The sequence below is a fragment of the Spermophilus citellus genome (genome assembly GCF_964194105.1).
Source record: "Spermophilus citellus genome assembly, chromosome: 2".
Lineage (NCBI taxonomy): Eukaryota > Metazoa > Chordata > Mammalia > Rodentia > Sciuridae > Spermophilus > Spermophilus citellus.
The window spans coordinates 168,232,960-168,255,125 of record NC_138183.1 but is presented as its reverse complement, the minus strand read 5'-3'; the positions used below and the strand labels follow the sequence as shown (position 1 = coordinate 168,255,125).

Here is a 22,166-nt window from a genome sequence, read left to right as displayed (position 1 = left end):
TCTACCTCTAGCAATGTAAAGAATTCCATGGGCTGGGGATGTGGTTCAAGCGGTAGCACGCTCGCCTGGCATGTGTGCGGCCCGGGTTTGATCCTCAGCACCACATACAAACAAAGATGTTGTATCCCCCGAAAACTAAAAAATAAATATTAAATCTCTCTCTCTCTCTCTCTCTCTCTCTCTCTCTTTCTAAAAAAAAAAAAAAAAAAAAAAAAGAATTCCAAAGATGGAAGCTTACTCGTTCCTCCTAATGAATAACAAAAAGTTTATTTTGTGTTCCTCACTGGTCCTACAATGAACCTACAAGATGAGAAATGCTGATATCAAACTCATTATTAGGAAATGAAAAAGAAAAAGAATAAAGAACACAGATAATGTGGTAAGAGGTGTAAAAAAGTGGAATTGTCAATACTTCATTCTGTACAAGTTTGGTAGAGCAAAATGTCCAGAAAACAATAATTGGAGAGACCATAGGTACACATAGTAGGACAAAGTTCACAAAGAGTATTTTTTTTTCATTTTCTGTTTGTGTTCTTTCTCTAAGACTTTTAGGACTAGTCTTATTCCTCTGTAATTGCATCACTATCAAACTGTGGTTGTATGTGTTCCTTCTGCTCTCTAGTAATAAGAAATATTATGTACCTACTATGTGCCAGATATTGTTGTAAGAACTTTACATGTATGTACTAATTTAATATTCTGAACCACCCTTGGATGTTAGCACAATTACCGCCTACATTCTACAAATGAGTCAAGAGTCTTAGTGAAGCAACTTTCTATGTACATCAGACACAGGCATGTATTACAATGATAGAAATTGCTTATAAAATATTTGAACCTAATTGTCTGTGTTTTTTAAGTTTTCTATTCATGATACCTATCAGCATAAGACCAGGGGTAGCAAGCTTTTAATATAAAAAGCCAGATAATAAATATTTTGTACTCTGTGATTCACATTCAGTCTGTCATATATCCTTCTTTCTTCCCCTGCTCCACAAAATTCTGAAATATAAAAACCAACACACGCACACACGCACACACGCACACACGCGCACACACACACACACACACACACAGCCTTTATTTTATGTCACCAAACAAAACAGGCAAAAAACCAAATGAGGCCTGAAGCCAAGGTTTGCAGACTCCCTAGCTACCCTCCTAACCACTATACTGTTCTCTCTGGAGTGAAATTGACTGTGAAGCTCTATTGTATGCATTACTTTTTACTTCATAAGTTTTCCTTACCTCTACCGTTTTAAAATGGAATTCAGATTCACCTGGTAACCTAAAGGCAACACAAACAAAACTTCTCTGAATAGCAAGATTCTGCCAATTTTCTAAAACCCTGAATGCCACCTGCCTTGGAAGACCAGAGATTATTTTCATCTTGTCTTCTAGCTGTTTTACCCTCAGCCCAAGCTGCCTCATGGTGTGGCAGAGCCTCAGATGCAGCAGGCCTGGTGAAATTCCTGCATGAGTCTCATACTCCACATTCACACATCCCACCACAGCCTGCCTGGGATTCTATTCTTTAGAAATCCTTCACAGTATACTCCTTATTTTTACCAGGGCTTATGACCCAGGGTTTCCTTTTCCCTAAAATTCCCCTTTGGGTTCTGATAGGAAATGGAGAATGGACAATATACCTGTGGCTGGGATGGTTAATAAAGGAAGTCAGGAGGTTGGAGATAGGCCCTAAGTTTCCTATTTTGTTGGTGTAGGTAAAAATATCCACTTAAAAAAATAAACAAAATGGCATTCCTCCTTGGCATTTGTGCTCCATGCAACACAATTCTGGCCAGTGAAACCTCCTAATGGACACTCTTGGGAACAGCTTCTGGAGTTGGCAGCAGATTTGCTAGCATGCCTCACTTTTCCTTTGCCCTAACTCCTTTGTGCCTCAACAGTGGACAAAATGGCAGGAGGAAAAGCTGCCATCTTGTATCTGACTCTGACCAAAAAAACCAGGAAAATCACAGACACTTGCCCCAACAACAGCCCTACACTGCCTAATTCTGGAGAGTTAAATAAGAGGGTGGAGATCAACTGTCTTATTTAAAACATCATGATTTCGGTTATTATATGCAACTGAACAGAATTCCTACTTAATATACTGCCTTCTCCTAATTCACTTGTTTCTAATATCACTTTAGTGTTTGTCATCCTCTGCTAGGTGTGCACAACAATAAAGGAAGCAAATATCCTGATCACCACCAAGGATTGTGCTTCTTCTATAGTTGATGCATCTTTAGGAGACATTGCTCATTACAAATGGTGCTGACCACAATAGCTACAAAGTTCCCACAGGGCTTTTTTTGACAGCTTCTTGATTACTGACAAATAAGGAGGAACTGCTGGCTGTGTGTGTTCCTCCTGAGCTGCAGAGTTAAGTTAATCATACCAGGCCTCGGGCTCCTGACAGATTCCTCTCTTAATTTTGCCTTTTCTTCCCTACCCTTTATTCCATCACCCATAAGTAAATAAATATATGCTGAACATATATATTAAGTATATACATAATTCTTTTTGCTAATTAGACATAGGCTTATTTCTACCTCTCAATAATAGATTCTTGTGAATATTGTCAAATTCTTTTTTATTTTTACAATTTTTATTAGTGAATTCTAGTTGTACACAATATTGAAGTTCATTTTGACATAATTATACAAGCATGGGCTATAATTTGCTCCAATTTAGTCCCCAATACTTACACTTTCTCTCCATTTTTCCTTGCCCCTGTTCCCCTTCCTCTACTGGTCTTTTTCTATTTATTTTTAGTTTTTTTAAATTAATGCTTTATAGATATAAATAAAGGTGAAATTTACTATGGGGTCAAATTCCTTAATGTGTCTGTTACCTATTTCTTTATTTCTTGAAATTGCTTCCGAATGTTGGCCTCTTTTTTCTCTGAAAAGATACACTAATGATATGCATAGCTTCATATTTTCAAATATTATCTTACCTGTTTTTTGTCAAGTGATAATTTTGAAAGGTCTCCATGACTTCCCAAAATTCCAAATTTCTTTTCTTCATTTCTCTTTTAAAGATAGATGGTATATTAAGTACAATCAACAGCTGATTTAATTCTTTAGTCCATATTTTTAAAGCTAACTGGTCTAACTCTTGAAGTTTTAACAAGAAAAACACATTCTCATAGTTCCAAGCACTTGCCAAAAACACTTTGGATAAGTGCTTGGACCTTTCCTGTGGATGCCAAATTCTCTCAGGTTGCAATTCCAATCAGACACACAAACTGCACACTCTTTTGCATTAAATAAAATAAGCAAATTTTCCATACAACTCACTGAGTCCGGTAAATCATACATCTGGAAGAAAAACATCGGTGGAACATTTTTACAAAATTCCTACAATCTAATTACTAAATTTCAAGAGGCCTTTAGAAATCTCAATGCACTTTTACATGTTTATTTGACTTGATTTTCATGATGTAGATGTAATTGTTATTCCTATCTTACAGTTGTGGCAACTAGAACTTAAAGAGCTTGTTACTTGAGAACCCCAGGCAACAAGTGCCAAAGGGAACAGCAATTCGAGTATGTTTCCCTTCTATTCAATGATAGAACTGGATCATTGTGAGGGACCTCCATAATCATTTGGTCCAAATGCCCACCAACTTAGGAAGAAGAATCTTGTAGAAATTCCTAATATCCATCATCCAGAATTTATTATCTGCAGTTTTAGAGAGTTGTCTACTTTCTAAGACAGCCAGCTGCACTGTTGGACAAATCTTATTGTTCCAAGTTTGTTCTCACATAAAATTAAAATTGAAGTGTTTGTAACTTTTGCTCATTACCTCTTTTCCTAGTTTTGAAGAGACAAAAAATAAGTGTATTTCCTAATAAAAAGTGGGTAGTCTAAAAATATTCTTGTTCCCCTTCAATTTTCCTTTTTCAGAAAAAACTTCCCAGTCCCTCAGTTCTCCCTAATATGACAACATACCTGTCCCCATCCTAGTCCTCCTCCTCTGGGTTTACCTAGTGTCTCCACATCTCTTCTTGGTGCAGTGTCCTGCAACCAGCATAGATCATTGCACAGGGAAAACCTCTGCCCGGGACCCCCAATGATACATAACACTCTTCATGTGCTGTAAACACATTTGAACATTTTGCAAGCATCCTACCCTCTCTTTTATGTCTTCTTGCAATTGCATCAATTCATGGGATTATTGTTTCAAATCAGTATACTTGGACCTTTCTTTCTAAAGCTATTCAGTGCCAACACTGGTCTACCATGTAGCATGTGAGCAATTGATTTCTGAACCAATGTAAAAGCTATTTAAGCGTGTGCCAGGTTCCCACCAGTCATAAACAATGGCTGATGCTTTACCTGGCTCTTAAAATGGATGGTGAAATAAGGAACTTGTAGCCACCATGCCAAACATGGGGCCCAAGATAACTCTCCCTTTTGGTACCCACTTCAGATAATGTAATATATTATTTGAACAGCATTGTGTAACTTTTCCAAAGTGCTTGTGTCAGAACACATAATGCAAAGAACAGTGTTGCATTTAATACATTAAAGAACTTGTATTGGGGGATGGATGAACATTTCATCATAGACTGACACTTTTTAGAGTGTGGCTCAGTGATCACAATGGTCATAGTGTTTAAGAGCATAATGATAAAGATCAACTAAATTACCTTATTCATCTCAGTATCCTCTTGGAAACCTTTTTTATGACCTTGAAACAGCTCAGTAATCCATTTTTTAAACTTCAGTAAGAGATAAAACAGGGACTTTGGACTTGGTACCAGGTTGAAGGGAACAGGAAGTGTTCTTCCCTCTTCAAAGTAAGAAAACCAAAGTTTCGCCCTTGCAAATTTCCACTCCACATCAGCGTCATCCTACACAGATACACATGACTGTTCAGCAGGGAAATGCACACACACAAAAAAATTGTTCTAAAACTCTGAAAAATGCTCCAGGATTTTTTCAAAATTGTAATGCTTTACTCACACACTCTTTTCTAAATATATTTAAAATTTTGTTAGTTTTACCAATTACAGTTCTCAAAACTCACGTGTGTTTATAAATAAATATACTGAAAGATAAAAATATATTTTCCTACACTCCGAAAAACACTGAAAAATGATCTCTCTTATTCTGTAATCGATCACTCATTATTCAGTACACAGACCAAGATTTCTTGAATAAAAACTATCACTATCACTATCACTATCACTGCCAACTTGAGAAAAGATAGGTTTTAAATATCACTCAAAAAAGATGGGGAATAGTGTTATTCATAAGCAATAGTTTTTGAATATTTTAAAATAAAGACATTTATGCTCCTTATGCCTTACAGTTCCACCACCCCCCTTCTATATTGTGTACAGAATTAAAATTTTCTGGATTACTGGGTTAAATAAATAAACAGGGAAATAATAAAGAAAGACTAGTAATTCATATTTCATCCCACTGCTTAGCTGGGCCCTAGAATAATCAAAATATAAAACCACAGACTATACAGATGGGTAGAAATTATACCTCAATTTCCTGGAATGAACTGTTAATCATTGCAATTAGCATATTTAGCAAAACAATGACCATTGTAACATTATAGACGCCATAAAGAACATAACCGATGTTTTCAATGAATTTGTGATTATAGTTGATGACCACTGATTTCACTTCAGAAAGTCCAAATATAGCCCAGAACAGTGTCTTAAAACTCTCCTCAACTCTGGGGACAAAGAAAACAAAGAAACAAAGTAAGAAAGTATATAAATATATATAGTAATAGTAGTAAAATCAATAGTAAAATTGAGTTGATTCAGTAACATTGAACTTCTCTTTTCTGTCAAATGTATAGAATAACATTTATTTATTTATTTATTTATGGTGATGCTGGAGTTTGAACCCAGGGCTTAATGCATGCAAGGCAAGCACTCTACCAACTGAGCTATATCCCCTAGAATAATATTTAAGATCGTTGCAAGCATTGGTGATAGTGTTCTTAAGAAGCATGTAACTTGATATCTAGGGCACAGAACAGGCAATCAATAAATGCAATAACATAACTTCATAACCAAAGATACTAACATTTAAATAACTGATAACTTTGACAATGAAAATGTTAAGTGTATTGCTTAATAAAAATAATATAACTTGTTAGAGTCTTCTTAGGTCTCTGGCTCATCTGTGCTTCTACTCATACCTAATAAATAAAAAACAATAGAATGCATCTTAAGGAAAAAAATAACAGTGTACACAAGTCAGTGTTACCCAAATCACTGACATGACTTAGGTAGAAATTCCAGTGCTTTAGGCATAATGACTCATCAGAGCTAAACCCATCTGCTTAACCCAGGTGGTTTCATATCCCTGAAAAAAAATGAACTTTAGAAGAATATGGAAAACAGTAGGTTCTGCTTCAGTTGATTTTTCTCATTGTAACACTGAAGATCTAACATTTGAGTAATCTATTCCAAACAGATTTTATAAAAAACACATGTGCCCATGGTGAACTTTAGTTAAAACTCTTGTTATCACTGATAACTTGAACTTTTCCAAAGATAAATTCTGAGAAATTGAATTAGGAATGCAGCTGTTAATCATATTCAGTGCCCCAGATTCCTAGTAAATAGGAGAACATTTTAGGGCAATAGATGCTAGTCATTGAAAAGAGGCTACATACTGGCTTTCCCACATACTAGAAGCTATGGAACATTTGGAAAATTATTTAACTTTTGTGAATTTCAATTTCCTTCTTCTGTGGAATGTGGATAATTAAGTTATTTTTAAAGGTATTTACTACAATAACTGGCTCTAAAAAAGTTAGCTATTGTTATTTTAGTTTCCTATGTTTTAGATCTCATTTTAAGATCTCACATTTTGCTAAAGAACAAGAGAGGAAGTCTTTACCCAAGCATGGAATTATATGAACAATGCTAAATGAATGCTTATTCAATCGGCAATTTCCATCATCGAGACAGCTGAGACAACGTACGTTGTGAAGGCTTCATTTTGTTTTGCCCCAATGTAGTAGGAGTAGAGGTTGAACATTCCAATCATAAAGGCCACGAACACCATGATGAATATGACCATGAACTTGAAGATATCCTTTACTGTTCTACCAAGTGATATCTGCAGAGGTCCAAAGCTTTCATTTGCAGGTAAAATATATGCTATTCTGGAGAAACTTAAAACTACAGCAATTGCATAAAGACCTTCAGAAATAATTTGAGGATCAGAAGGGTCCCACTTTATCCTGGCTAGGAAAAATCAAAGACAAGAGTGATGGTAAGTTTCTTATGTAGATAACTTCTTTTCTGAGAAAAAAAAAATCATATATAATTACATTACAAATATAGCTCACAAATGAAGTCTCTGATCTTAAAGGGTTTCTTTAGTGTCAGCTGTATTCGAGCTTCTGACATTCATTGAGAAGATGATGACTTCTGGTTTGCTAGCAATTTCCCATAAGGGTATAGCATAATATTTAACTGCTGAACCTATAGACTCAGTAACTGAGAATGCCTGTACATTGATTGATCAACTATCAATATAATATTGATAATCACAACTGAAAGAACTTATTCAAATTACTTTTCTCTTTATTTCCCCCCCTCTAAAAATGAGATAATGTCACTCCCATTTCTCTTATCTGTTGTGAAAATTCAGTAAGTTTACATATATTCAGTGTTTAGAAAGTATCTGGGCACTTAATAAATTGTAGCTCCTATTTTTTAGTCTTAAACTAATTACACTATAATGTAATTTGGTTCCTGTGGAATACTTGCAGTTATTTAAACTTACTAGAAATAATTTTTATCAGTTATTCAAACAAGTCTATTTTACCACAAAAATGTTGCAAAAATTCATTTGTGAATTTTTCTGGCATTATTATATCAAGTCATCAAAAACCCAATCAAGAAAACCATTATGGAGTAAAAAGCAAAACACTGCCAGAGAAAATATAAATTTGTATTCACTTATTTTCTGAATAGTAGAATTAGGAAAAGATAATAAAAAACTAATAAATGTACTTTCCTTTTTATAGTGCTTTGAATAGTAGCATTATCTATAGATAGAAATCTTCTAAAATTATTCATATTTTTAAAGTATTTAAAGATTATAATAAACATTAAAAATTTATAATGCAAAGAGGAGACTTTATATGATATAGCCATGAAACCCACAGAGGTGCCAATTAAGTGTTAGCCTGTTATCAGAGGGTTTGAAATAAGTATTCAAAGGGATTATATTTTTCCCAACTCCAATTTCTAACAAGGAGGAGTTTTTCTTAAGCAAATAACTGAAACTATTTCCACCCCTTAGTCCCTTGTCTCCTGGGAAGATAGGGGACTTATCTGATTGCTAAATTGGGATGACTGACTAATTGGGTGTACATGGCTCAGCACTACCCTATTAGGAATTCTTCTGTGTCCTCCACAGAGGTATCTCCCATGATTAGGTGCTTGCTGCCACCCACTCCTGGTGGGAAGGACTGCTCTAGTCCATTGCTGTTTGGAAACTGGGAGAATAAGTCTTCCTAATTCTAGGATTCAATATTATCGATCCCATTGACTAATAGATCTATGTCATCTACCCTAAATTTCATTAGTATTTGAGCTTACTATAGGCCTCCACATTGTTTTTTAGTTCAAAGCCTGGTTGGGAAATGGTGGTATTACTTATTTTACTGGGAGTACTGAAAGAACTCAAATATTCCTTTGCTTTCAAATAAGTTACATGTCTTTAAATGGAAGTAGCACTCAATTGTGGATTTTTAAAAATGTTATATATATATATGGGGTATGATATAATGTTTTGACATATATGTATGTTTCATAATGATTAAATCAAGCTAATTAACATACCCATTGCTTCACATACTTTTTTTTAATGTGTATTGAGAACACTTAAAATCTACTCTCTTAGCAATTTTCTAGTATATGGTACATTATTATTAACTATAGTCATCACGCTGTACAATAGAACATCAGAACTTATTCCTCCTAACTGCAACTTTATACAGTTGGTCATCTTCTCCCCATTCCTGGAAACCATCATGACTCTATTATGAGTCAGACTTTTTTTAGATTCCACACATAAGTGAGCTCTTGGAGTCTTTCTGTGCCTGTCTTATTTCACTCAGCATAATGTCTTCCAGGTTCATCCATGTTGTCATAAATGACAGGCTTTCCTTCTTTTATAAAGCTAGAAAGTATTCCATTGTATATAGATAATTCAAATGCAAACTATATTTACTGACAAAAGAAAAATAATCTAAGAGATGAGATAGGCAATAATGGAAATTGATTGTTAGCCGTTTGATCCAAGTGATACAAGAAGATGATTCTCATGATTAAGAGAGATTTCTACCCAGTAGATAAATCAAAGGAAAAAGCACAAAGTAGGACTTTTCATTTACAGCTGCTCATCCTTCAAATACAGATGTTTAAAACTAAATAATAATTTTAGGAGAATTGGGCAGTTACTGACTACTAGTGACATCTCTTGTATAAGAAAATTCTGAATTTTTATGAATTTATGTAGACTGCATAATGAAAACTCACCCAAATTGTAGTATTTCACATTGTCTCCCAATGTAACTTTTGTCAAGTCCTTCAAAGTATCATTTGCATCAATGATGCTCTGAGCTTTGGAAGCATGCCAAAATGCCATGAATCTTGCAATGAATGATGCTGCAAAGATTGCTAACATACCAAAATCAAGCATATTCCACAACTCAAATAAGTATTCTTTGGGGCCTTGAGTCCAAATTTCTTTACATTCAGCCCATATCATGCCTGCATCAAAAAGAGGTTAAAATATCAAGTCAATTTCATTCCAGCCTTAGCTCTTCCATGAAACAAAATAAAATTGAAAGTTCTCAGCCTGATAGTATTCCATTGTATATAGATAATTCAAATGCAAACTATGTTTACTGACAAGAGAAAAATAATCTGAGATGAGGGAACCATCATCAATAGATATTGGTTGTTAGCCATTTGATCCAAGTGATACAAGAAGATGATTCATGATTAAGAGAGATTTCCTTTTCAAAATCCTTCCAAATTTGGCCCCAACTTTCCTGCACAGCCATAATTCTCACATTCCCACCAATCTCACAGTCCAGCAATATCAGTATATCACCTGAATGCAATCTGACAAACTTCATCAAGATGCCTAAAACAAAAAGCATTCTATCGATCTATTATTTGTACACATAGAAAAATGTTCAGAAGATGTTCATTATAATACCCAAAACACACAAACACTCTTACACACTTAAAATAGAAAAACCAAAGGGACTTCCACAGATAGGCAATCAAACAGGGATTTGATATGATACCTTATTAATTTTCATGGGGAGATGGGACCATGAGAATGTGCTTTACTGACTTCCAAGTACAGGAATTTTATTGTCCATGGACCTCAGGTACTACCTTCTGAAAATCATTATATCTTTTAACCAAGGCTTTGCCTCCCATGGCTGTTCCTGGCCAATGACTGAGGGTGCCTCTTCTTAGGATCCATGGGTCTCTTCTAATGGTTCACTTTGGCTTAGGATTTCTTGCCAAACTTGCTTTAGTCTGCATTGAGAGCTAGGATGCCCCCAACTTAAGATGATTTTCTTCCCTCTCTAAAACCTTTAGAGTTAGACTTGCATCCAAATTTGAAAGTCCTTGCAACCTTCCCAGCAAGATCTTCATTTTTCTCTCACAAAAAGTGTTCCTTAATAAAATTTCCATTTTTTCCCCAATCCAACTATTGTACATTTAATCATTGTGCCTGTTTCTTGGAGGACCTAACACACATCTGAAAAATCATTATGCCATAAAGTTAAATTTTAAAAGTTTAAAATATTATGTACACTGTGAGTTCACATTTAAAACAAGCATAGTGAAAGATGAGAAGAAGTTACAGCAATTAGTACATATTCTGTTTCTTAATTTGGAGCTTGTTACTTGATTAAAAGTAAGTTACTTTAAGATACCCTGCTCTCTGACATCTGTCTGACCCTCTAGCCATGGGAGGAAATATAATCCAAATACCAACAACTAATCAAAACCTCCTTCCAGCAGGAGGACTTTCAAAGTCTATGGTTAAAATTAGTCTTCTCTGCTTACCCTCAGCAACCACCTGCCCCAAATTCTCACATTTGTCCTAAATGTCTGTCACAGAACCTGCCAAATAAATGGCCATGGAGCCCTGTTGAGATGAAGAAAATGTCATGGCCTCTGCCCTCCAAGAGCATGTCATATGCTTTTCTCAAAACCAGCATTCAGTGTAGCATAGAAAATGTGAACTTGAGACAACTTCACTAATGCTTTTCAGCTCTTTCAAGTTAAAAGGGGATAAGAATTGAATTCACATGTAGTCTAGTGGGTCAAATTTGTAATAGGAAATACTTCATGAGTGCGTTTCTCCCCTCCCCCGCCCCCACCCCCCACCCTGCCCCCGTCTCTCCTCTCTGTCTCAAAACAGAAATGAAAAATCCTGCCAGCCTCAACAGGAGATGAGGATCATTCAGAGCAACAAGCATACGGACTACAGACTGAAGCGACATCTGAATACATACAGTCCTGCAGTTTTCAAATCTTCCCTTTCTCTATCTTCTCTCTCTCTCTCTCTCTCTCTCTCTCTCTCTCTCTCTCTCTCTCAGAATAGAATTCTTGGTACAAATGATGCCTTCCTGAAGCTTACACACTAAAACAAAAACCCTGAACTATTTTGCCTGAAGCGAGAGTGTCTTATTTCTCCTCTCTTCTCAAATGCATCTGGAGACAGGTGCTTGCTCCTTCCAAAGGCCGCTCATCCCACTGTCAAATTTTCAGGAATAGCCCTTCAAAATGGATCTGTTGGTTCTATTTCTGCCCTCTAGAGCAGTAGAGAATGAATCAGCTCCCTCTGCCTCTAAAATTTTTTTAACAAACAACCCACTTGTGTGCTCATTAAATTTGTTCTTCTCCAGCAGGAACAGGTTTAAGGTAAAGCTAATGAAGCTTCAGCTTTGAGATAACCCTACTTGCCTATGCTTTGTCCAGGGCTGTTTTGTCTTCTTTTTCTCTAAATAGGGCCCTCCAAATAAATACGCCTCAGGTTTCCTGGATCTCACTCGAACCCCTTACCACCACCCCTAGTCTCATTGGTTTAAGCTTGCCATTCTGCCTTGTCAAGCCGTCCTGAAACGTAGCTCTATCCTTCAGCTTTTTTTCCTCAACTAAAAATTAGATAAGTTTGAATTCTGTGATCACTAATGTTAATCTGTTCCCTCAAGCGAATGTAATACATCCAGGCTCTAAACTAGATAGGCCACTTCTTATTAATATTTCCAGAAGGTTCTACAACAATTTAAAGGGAAATAATTACCAGAGTCAATAATTGGACCAGGAGTCTAACATGCTATAAATACATAGCTATCTGTTTTGTGTTGTTCATTATTTTCCCTTTAAATAAACACAGTGAGATAGTCTCTGAAGTGAAATACAAAGGTGAATAGGACAAGAATTCCAAGAAAAATGCTTTTATTCACAAAAGTAAAGGTTAATTTAATAGTCTTGGTTTACATTTCTAAATGAAAAAGAAAAAAAAAACTTCTGAAGTTTACAATAAAAAAGTTACTATGAGGAGGGTAGATCATGATAAAGAAAGAAATGAACATTCATCTTCTCTAATGCTCTTGTATAAAACTTAGTTTTTTCAAAGTTTCATCTTGAACTAAAAGAATCTTGCCTAATAGGTATTCGGTATGAAATGCTAGCTCTACACAGAAGTAACATGGACTCTTAGTGAAAAATCTAATTATCTGAAATTTATTGATTATTTTCTATGCACCAAGCACTGTATTATGTATTGTACATATTCTAATACATTTAAAATAAACTGTAGCACATAGGTTATTAGTCTAATATCCAAAGGCTATTTATTCTTAAGTCAGATATTAGAGGTGAAATGCAATTTGTTTAGTTTCATCAATTAAATTAGAAAAGAAATAGTGAAGGGGCTGGGGCTGTGGCTCAGCGATAGAGCATTCACCTCGCATGTTCGAGGCACTAGGTTCGATCCTCAGCACCACATAAAATAAATATTTAAAAAATAACTTATGAGTCAACAAAGAAACCATAATAAAAAATTAAAAAGAAATAGTGAAAATTAAGAACTCTTCTTTATTTTAACTTTATAATTACTTTAGTGATACAATTTACATGTTAAGCTACTACTTAATCTTTTTCCTTCATATGTATCCAGAAAATGAAGAGATTCAAAATTTCGAATAAATAACTCTCTAATGTATGTTGAATTAACTCACATGCATTTGAAATGATTATTCAATAATTTTCACAGTTCTCCCTCATATTTCAATTGATCATCCCACTTGGCTCTAATGTGAAGAAGCCAAAAAAAAAAAAAAAAAAAAAAAACATGTTCTGGCCCAGAAGTAAAAGAAAAATGATTAAGATTTCTCTCCAAGTAACAGAAGGGAGGTGAGATGGGAAAGGGGGGTCTGGGTGGGAAGAAAGCTATGGACTATTAAAAGTCTAGTAGGCAGATCCCCTGTGCTCTCTTCTTTTGACAGCTATATAATACCACCCTAGGTAACTTTATGCATACTCAGAGCCTTATGTGCCACTTGGAAATTGAGGATGGCTGGAATTTTAACCATCAGCTTTTACCAGAATCATACTTTCTATCACCTAGCGGACATTTCCACCTGGAAATTCCATGGGCATTTCAAAGCCAAACCCAAACGTATTTATCAATTTTCATTCTCCTAGTCCCAAGCATGGACTTCCTTCTATATTTTTCCTCTTACAGAATTTCAGTCACCATCCACCTACTGATCTATGAATCCACAGATCTCCCTTTCAATGTGTAAGAATCACCAAGTTCCTTGCAGTTTATCTTTTAAGCAGCTCTCAGGTCCTTTCCACCATCCCCTGAGTTCTGGCCCTCATCTTCCCCACAGAGATCACATAACTGGGTCTCAGCCTCTGGACCTACCACTCATTGAAGCCACCTTTTACCCCAGAAACACTTAGACCTTTCTGAAATGTGATCTGATCACATCACCAACCACTGAAAATCTCCTCTGTCCATTTCATCACCCTTATCTCCCCTTATCCACATCCACAAACACCAGACCCTGGAGTCTCACAACTCTGCATCTAATGTTCCCAAGCCTTGCAGTATCCCTATCTCTCAAACACTCTGTCCAGCTAACATTTCCTTTTCCTTGAAGTCTCAAATTGAAGCTACTATCCAGGTAAAACTTCCATGCCCCTTCCACACTTCACCTCACTCAGATTTAGATGCACAATTTGTATATATTCATAAGATCTTAACAGTTCCCAAAGTATAGCATTTGTCACGTTGAGCTTAATTACTGATTGATTTATTGACGTGTCTCCTAGACTTACCTTTCTCAAGTGCAAAAACTGCTTCTCATTCACCTTAGTGTCCTTATTACCTCACAAAGACACTTAATAGCTATTGAATTTCTTTATTAATAAATACACATTTGAAATGTTTGTCTCATGTGTATTATATTTAATGTCAAGACATGGATATATTGAATTCTAAGGAAAAACCATATAGTGAATAAGACTGAATTCTTTCTCTTTATTTGTCATTTGAGAGATCTAAAGCAAGCTATTTAATCTTCACATAAGTCCAAAAGATAGATGTTATTATATATTACATGCCAGAAGACTGAGGCACAGAGAGATTATGTGATTTGATGTATGTAAAGTGCTTTGAAAAATTCCTGGCACATACGATAAATATTTAATAAAAGCAAGGGGCTATTAGCTTCAGTTTCTACTAAATCTCAAAATAAAATCATGTGGTTGTATTCAAGTTTGAAATCCCAGCTCTCCAAAAATATGAATGATAGTTCTTCATCACCAGTGGGGTTTGTTTAATACCATGATGTTCTCTTCCTGTTTTTTTTGCTTTGATTTTTTTTGTTCTTGTTTTGTTTTGTTTTAAAAATGCAAAAAGCACATGGCATATGAGGAGACTAGGACATCAATAATGAACCCAAGGCAACTGTGCTTTAAGAACACAAAGGAAATCATGATGTGTGATGCATTGTGTCATGCTGCATATATTTGTATAATTGATGTGTGAAAGAATCAGTGTCATTCAGTCCAACTGCTAAGCCTGCAAAAAGAAATGATGACAGAAAATCAGCCTTTACCTATTACCCAGGATATAATGAGCATCTCCATCCATGAGAAGCAGGATGTTTTCATCCTGAACAGCTGTTTTGCATTATCTGTGCTGGTTTCATTAGGAAGAAGTTTGGTGCCTTCAAATCTGTCAGATGCATTCATGACTAAAAGTCCCAGAAATATGGTGAAGGAGGCTGCATGTGCTACAAACTTCATGAATGGTCCACGCATTATCTTTCCTATCTGTCATAACACACACCAAAAGAAAATCTTAACTTTGTTTTGTACATTTTGCAAAATACGTACACATACATATAAGAAAAAAAACTTCTGCATAATTCAAAGTCCTACTAAAATAATTATTCATATTTATATAATTGGTGTTATAATCATATTTCCATGCCATTATAACATTTTGATCACATTCTTCACTTATATGTGCTGATGTACTTAATTAATAGTTGAATAAACCAAATTTTACATCAAGGATATTTAAGTTCTTAAGATACTATATGATATTGGTGAAAAAACACAGAACATATATCAGGGCTATTCATAGAAAGTAAATTAGTATAGTAGGCTTTAAGTATTGAGGAAACAATGAAAGTATTGAACTGAGTCTTCATTGCAGTGTATAAATCCCTGTTGTTGCCTTTACGTCTACTTCATTGATGTTCATGCCATTGAGGCAGCTGAAGTTGCTATCCTGGTGAAAGTATAAGTGGATTAAAAGTCATGAGTACCAAGAAGAGAAACTCCCAACTGAGGACAGGGTGGGAGAACAGTTCCCATAATACATTGGAACAATGTTCTGGAAGGATACTGGATTTAAAGTCCAACATTTCAGGTGAGATTCCAGCTTCATTCTCTCATCAACTGTGTGACAATGAGCACATTTCCTAAATTATATGAAAATCAGATTCTTCGTAAGAAATATGGAGATGGTAAAAACTATAGTGTCCCTATAGTATAGCATTTATTTTTCTGAAATGCATAGATCTTAGCCTATGGAGACAGAGGATCTAGATTGTGTTTCAGGGGATCTGGGCATCTGTCAAATGGGGAACAAAATTCAGTATGTGTGTGTAATCTATTTGTTTTCTTGTTTTCCTTAAGGAAGAACCCATAATAATAAACATCAATATGTCTTTCTTTCTCCATGGTATGCCATATATACAATTTTAATTCTATGTTGTATATGTGATTTATTTTAATCACGTAGTCAAGCAAACAAAAATCTATTGCCAGATTCAGCATCTCCTCATGGAAAAATCACTTATACATTTTAAACCAATTTTTTTTCAAATTGAAAATGTATTAGGTTGTTTTGGACAAAATGGAACTGGGGGCAATATCTGCTAGTAGTGAAATTCATGGATAGATGATGTATTACTTGCCTTGTTTTGGCAAGAATAAGACAAAAGCTTCAAGGACACCAGAAATACAAGATAACATAAATTAAAATAAAACCAAATAAATAGGAAAGAAATGAAAGATGACAAAATGAGGTTGGGGACATAAGACAGGGCTGAAAATAAAACTACCCACATTAGAATGGGCCATAATTCTGATAACTCTGGAAGCTTAGCTTGGCTTGCCTGGACATCTCTGAAGTCAATGTACCGTTAACCAAATGCAGCACCTGACCTCTCTGCACCCTGCCTGGCTTGTCTTCCTCTCCACTGGGCTATTCACCCTTATATAATATAATCCCTTCATTTTACTCTGAAGGGAGAGTGAACAATCAAACCAGGCATTGTTGTTTCTTCTTAAAAAATAAAAAAAAAAACAAGCAAACAGACAAAAAAAGTGGCTTGTCAGGAAACCCAAGTGGTGAGTTTTCTCATATCCCTCATTTTTTGTTACAAACAGTTGAGAGTTGCATTTCATTTTAAAGTAAGGAAAATGTTGTCACTGGTCAGTGGGCTTTAGGAACATAAGTAAATTATCCATTTTAATAAAATTGCCATCTATGTCTTCTGGAATATAAACAGGTTTCCTTTAAAAAAAACTAAAAATAAGGAGAGAGTTTGTGGAATAAGTTGAACAACAGGTGTACCTGGCAAATATTTAAGGGTAAATATAAAGAAATGCTTGACTTATATATAATGTTATATATAATACTCTTTTTAGGTATCTGTTTATGACCAAATGCCTGAATATCCAACACATGGAAATCAAAAGGGTTAAGGCTAGCTTAAACCAAGATTATTTGAAGTCACAGTATAACCTATTATTATTGCCATGAGCATGTGGCAACTAATATTTGGGCTATAGAAGAATGTGAATAAGTAAGGACAAATAATTTCTGAAAAGGAAAGAGAAAAGCCCTCTGAGGACAGAAAACTAACTATAAACAGAAACAGGGCTTCTATGAAGAGACAGATGCTTACAACAACCAGATCTGGATCAATTCTCATGGACATATTGGAAATTCTAAAATATTTTAAATATACCTTAAAAGCATCCATTCAAAGGAAGCTATTTCCCCTCTCCAGTAAAAAGTAAATCCTGTGACCAGCAAATAATGTTTATGCTCATTGCTAACGGGAAAAATTACAAAATAGATTTTATCATGATGTTTCAAAAGACCGAAAAAAAGTAAAACAGAAAAAAAATCCTTTGAAATGTCCACTTAATGTGATTATTTGCCTTATTGCTCATAAATGAGGATGGAAAACAAATGCCAGAAAAAAACATGGCCAGAGAAGAAGAAATAGTGAAGGAAATCAGGTTAATTAGGATTCAATCAAAATTCAAGAAATGTGTAAATCAAAAAACTGTTTTAAATAGCCTGTTTCAAAGCACCAGATGCTTTAAAAGGCATTGTGCTTTTGAATTTTATGGTTATAGGAAAGGATAATTATTAACTTTAGAAAAGAATATTTTAACAGATCACAGTGATAACAGATAATTCAGCTTAAATCTCCAAAGACAGAAAATATGAGTTGAAGTAGAACAAAATATATACATAGATGCAACTTATGTTCAATTGAGGACCATTTAGATTTTTTTTTATTATTTTGCAAAGTGAAATTTGTCTTCCTGTGAAAAGAGGGAACAATCTAACTTTCTAGGAGAAAATCTGTCACAATAAATGCTATTCTAATAAATCTCACTATTTTCATTTTATATTCCTCATTTATGTTATTTCTAGAGATTGATTTTTGATTACATATATATTAAGGTGGAAAAACTATGATGTTGGATTTTACTGTCATAAGAAAATGTCTAGTTCCCAGAAGTTCCTACCACGGTCACTAGAAATAAGTATGAATCTCCCATTGTGTGAATGACTTTGTTCTAGAATGAATCATTTTGAGAGCTCTCTAAATGGCTAAAACATCAGCCATGTAACTAAGTAATAAGAAGGCGATATGTTGGGCATGATGGTGTATATGTTTGTACCCATGTGTTACATGTGTCTGAAGATGAGCTGGGTACATGTTTAAGAATGGCAAGATGGAAGAATGGGAAATCAGCTGATGCTTCCACATAGCACATATGTACATGCTCCAGAACACAGGCAGCTTTAGAATTATTTCAATTTGCCTCACATATAAACTTAATCAGATCTAAAAAGAAGTCTTCAAACACATGAGGAATAGGATTGTTAGCAAGCCAGGACACAAATTTCTAGGCGGTTAAGAGACAAGTGGGTTGATATTCCTCACAAAGTTCACTGGAACTTTTTTTCACCGAAGCCTGGTTAAATAGATTTTGCTAAGAAAATAGTCTATTTTTGTTGTTGGTTTCTGGTGTACTTTGTCCCTGATATAAATATTCTTAAATGAAATAAGTTCACATGAGGATTTACATGATTGTCATTTATGATTGTCTGGTCCTATCAGCTAAAATAAACACAAAACAGAACTCCCATCTCAAACATTGCCAGAGGAAAAACAAAGAGTAGAAATCAATAATTTTTATGATGATTCCATTAAAATATATAAAAGTATATGCATAGATGTGCCTAGGGAAAGGACTGAAAGGGGATAAATTAATGTAGTAACTAAGGTTTTCTTTCACACATTAATAGTAGTAATATTAGAGGTGAATTTTTTCTTCTTCCACTTTTACTTCTATATTTCCCTAGCAAAAAGTGTATTATTTTGTGATATGAAGAACAACAGATTATTTAAACACTACTTATACCTCCATGAAATTTTCATTTTGGAAATAGAATGTTTCCCTCCTATCACATACTTCTGGTAGATAACAGAGCTGCAGGCTTCACAGACCTACCTTGCTGCAAGGAGCACACCAGTAAATGAGAGCCAGGAAGGGCAGTCCAATGGCAACAGCGAGGACCACGAGGAACTTGACTGCCATCGTCTGCTGCCTTAGACCGGAAAGATTTTCATACCATATGGAGAGAAGCTGCTGTTGGCAATTTGGATGAGCTACAAACTAGCAGGGCAGTGAGAAAACATTCAACAGCTTGATTAAAGAACGGTTCAGCATAAATTATACTCACATGTTCTAATATTTAGCTTTGTTCTTTCCCATGAAAAAATATTGTTGGAATTAAAGAACAAACATGAAACATCTAATTAACAGACATCAAGCAAGATGGTAAGAGGCTCTATTACATATGGTATAAATTTGGAGATTCCAATTTATCAAGCTTTTCTTTTATGACTAACGGGCTTTCTTTCAAAGCATATAAAATTTGTTTTGAAACGTAATATTATGAGAAGATTTATCAATATTTTCCACAAGGGCTTTTGTGATTTGTGTTTGTGCATGGTGTGTGTGTGTGTGTTTCTTTCTATTAAAAGTGAGGTTAAGATTACACTAGCCTAAATGTGTAGACTTTTTAAAACTTAGACCACATTTCCTGCACTAACCTAAAATGCTGAACCTATTTTCTGCTCTTCCCCTTTGTATGTCAATCTGTTTCTGGGCTGCCTGTTCCATTCCACTGATAGCTCTTTTTATTCTTATGACAGAAATTCAACTAAGAAAACTTTAAATATCACTTTTTACAGAATTTTTTATTCTCAAATGTTTCTTTTTTACGAATATTTTTCTCAATTATTTGATTTTTATATAAAACAGAGAGTAAACTTATTCAGTATATAAAAACAATAACCCAAAATAGAACTTAGTAAAGAATATTAAAATATTATATAAAAGAACTACAAATGAGTCTTAAGGATGGTTAACTTTGAAAATAAATTAAAACTAGATAAAATGTTTATGTACTCCTAATGGTAAAGTTTGGTAACATCCATTGTGGTGGAAGAGGTAAACCCTCTTATACATTGTGGGTGGGTGTAAACTAGTGCACCTGCTTTGAAGGAAAACTTAACAAATGTTTTAAATTTTAAAAATGAAAATTTGACATATCAATTCCACATCAGGAATTTTGTCTACAGATATGACTCATGCAAGTAAACAAGCTACATAAATGTGTGCACTGTACAAAAAAAGTCAAGATTGTAATAAATTACTAACTAAAGAATGGAGTAAACATCCTTAAACAGTAAATTGATTAAACTGATACAATAATGGAGGCTTTGAAGAGAAGAAGTGGATGTTTATTGACTGATACATGAAGATATCCAAGATATAAATTTGTGGATAAAAAAAATGTGACAATGGTTAGTCACTCTCAATTAAGAGTTGGACAGAATAAGGTAAGCTATGGCTGTACTATTTGAATACTTGCAAGAAACAGGGATTACTTTTATTACAAATGAGTTCAAAGCCAGACTCAGCAACTTAGCAAGGCCCTGTCTCTAAATACAAAATATATAAAAACGGCTGGGAATGTTGCTCAGAGGTTAAACACCCCAGGGTTCAATCTCCTTTAGAGGGGGTGGTATGGGGGTGGGGGACAAAAAGATCTTACATATCCTAGGAAAGGGGTAGGCACCACTGCATGAAGACAAAAACTGAAAAAACATCCTTCAGATAAAGATTCAGCTGGAGGGGATTCAAATGCTCTAAAGAAGGAATTAAAGGTATTGGCTCTGTATTGAAAAAGATCAACAAATGGAAAAATGTAGTTGAGTTTGAAATACTCTAATGAGATCCTTATCATGCAACAATCATCTTATAATTTGTATACACAAGGCTATTTTTATATCATCACTTAAATCAAGAAAATGGCAATCACTGTTATGTTCTGCATAAATAAGTCTAAATTAAAAAAACTGACATGTGGTGCTGATTGAGTGCCTCTCATGTGTATGATTCATTAGAGAATCTGCCTAGTGAAACTGTAAATTAGAAAAACCCAGCTCAGTCTAACAATGCCAAGCCTTCATCCTCATTTAGCAGTGGTAGGAACTGAAATAATGAAAACGGGCTTCATGCCTGACCTTACTTTTTTTACTTCATATTTAATGGCAAGTTTTAAACGGCTCAGATTGGGACGGCTGTGATCACCCGGGTGCCGTGTTTCAACATCCCCATTCAGAATGGCTTCAACTTCTTCAGTGTTTCTGCATAGATCAAGGAGTCCAACCACAAAATCTTTGCATTGCATTGACAGTTTTTTGTAGTCATTCTAAGAAAAACAAAGCAAATTAAAAAACAATAATATAAAAGTAGCAGATTTTACTCTGTTACACAGCAGAAGTTACCAGCGTCTTAAGGGATGGTACATTTCAAGAGAAAAATTCATCTTTTTTTTTTAAACATACTTTCCACAGCATCATTGTCGTGCTTTGCATACATTGCATGCTTCATGGTCATAATTTCATCTAGGTTCATATTGCATATTTGATGGATCTTTGATAGATTTTGTGAACTGCTGGTAAACTTGAGAGACTGAACATTTGGAAAGGTTCCAGGAGAAGCAAGCACATATCAGTTATCTTTTTAACCAATTGTTATCAAGCAACTTTATATGCCAAACACGGGATCAAAAGATGAGGTATAGATATAAACCCTAAAAATTGAGTGATTCTCCTTAGAGAAAAGAAAACTTATTGAAAATGCTTTCACTGTTTTGTTATTGTTCTGTAGCTTGTACCATGTGGCCTAATATTCTGCAGTCATTTAGAG

At 34.8% G+C, this 22,166-nt stretch overlaps 1 protein-coding gene across 1 annotated transcript in view; it reads right to left on the bottom strand.

Annotated features, from left to right (window-relative positions):
* TRPC6 (transient receptor potential cation channel subfamily C member 6) overlaps positions 1-22,166 on the bottom strand; it is a 122,251-nt gene that overhangs the window by 10,093 nt on the left and 89,992 nt on the right. Inside the window, exons 3-10 of the mRNA XM_081262358.1 lie at positions 21,484-21,666; positions 19,395-19,559; positions 15,176-15,392; positions 9,546-9,779; positions 6,974-7,238; positions 5,512-5,707; positions 4,665-4,868; positions 2,966-3,040 (exon numbers count right to left, since the gene is read on the bottom strand). Coding sequence (XP_081118484.1) covers positions 2,966-3,040; positions 4,665-4,868; positions 5,512-5,707; positions 6,974-7,238; positions 9,546-9,779; positions 15,176-15,392; positions 19,395-19,559; positions 21,484-21,666 — 1,539 coding nt within the window. The remainder of the gene's footprint in view (positions 1-2,965; positions 3,041-4,664; positions 4,869-5,511; positions 5,708-6,973; positions 7,239-9,545; positions 9,780-15,175; positions 15,393-19,394; positions 19,560-21,483; positions 21,667-22,166) is intronic.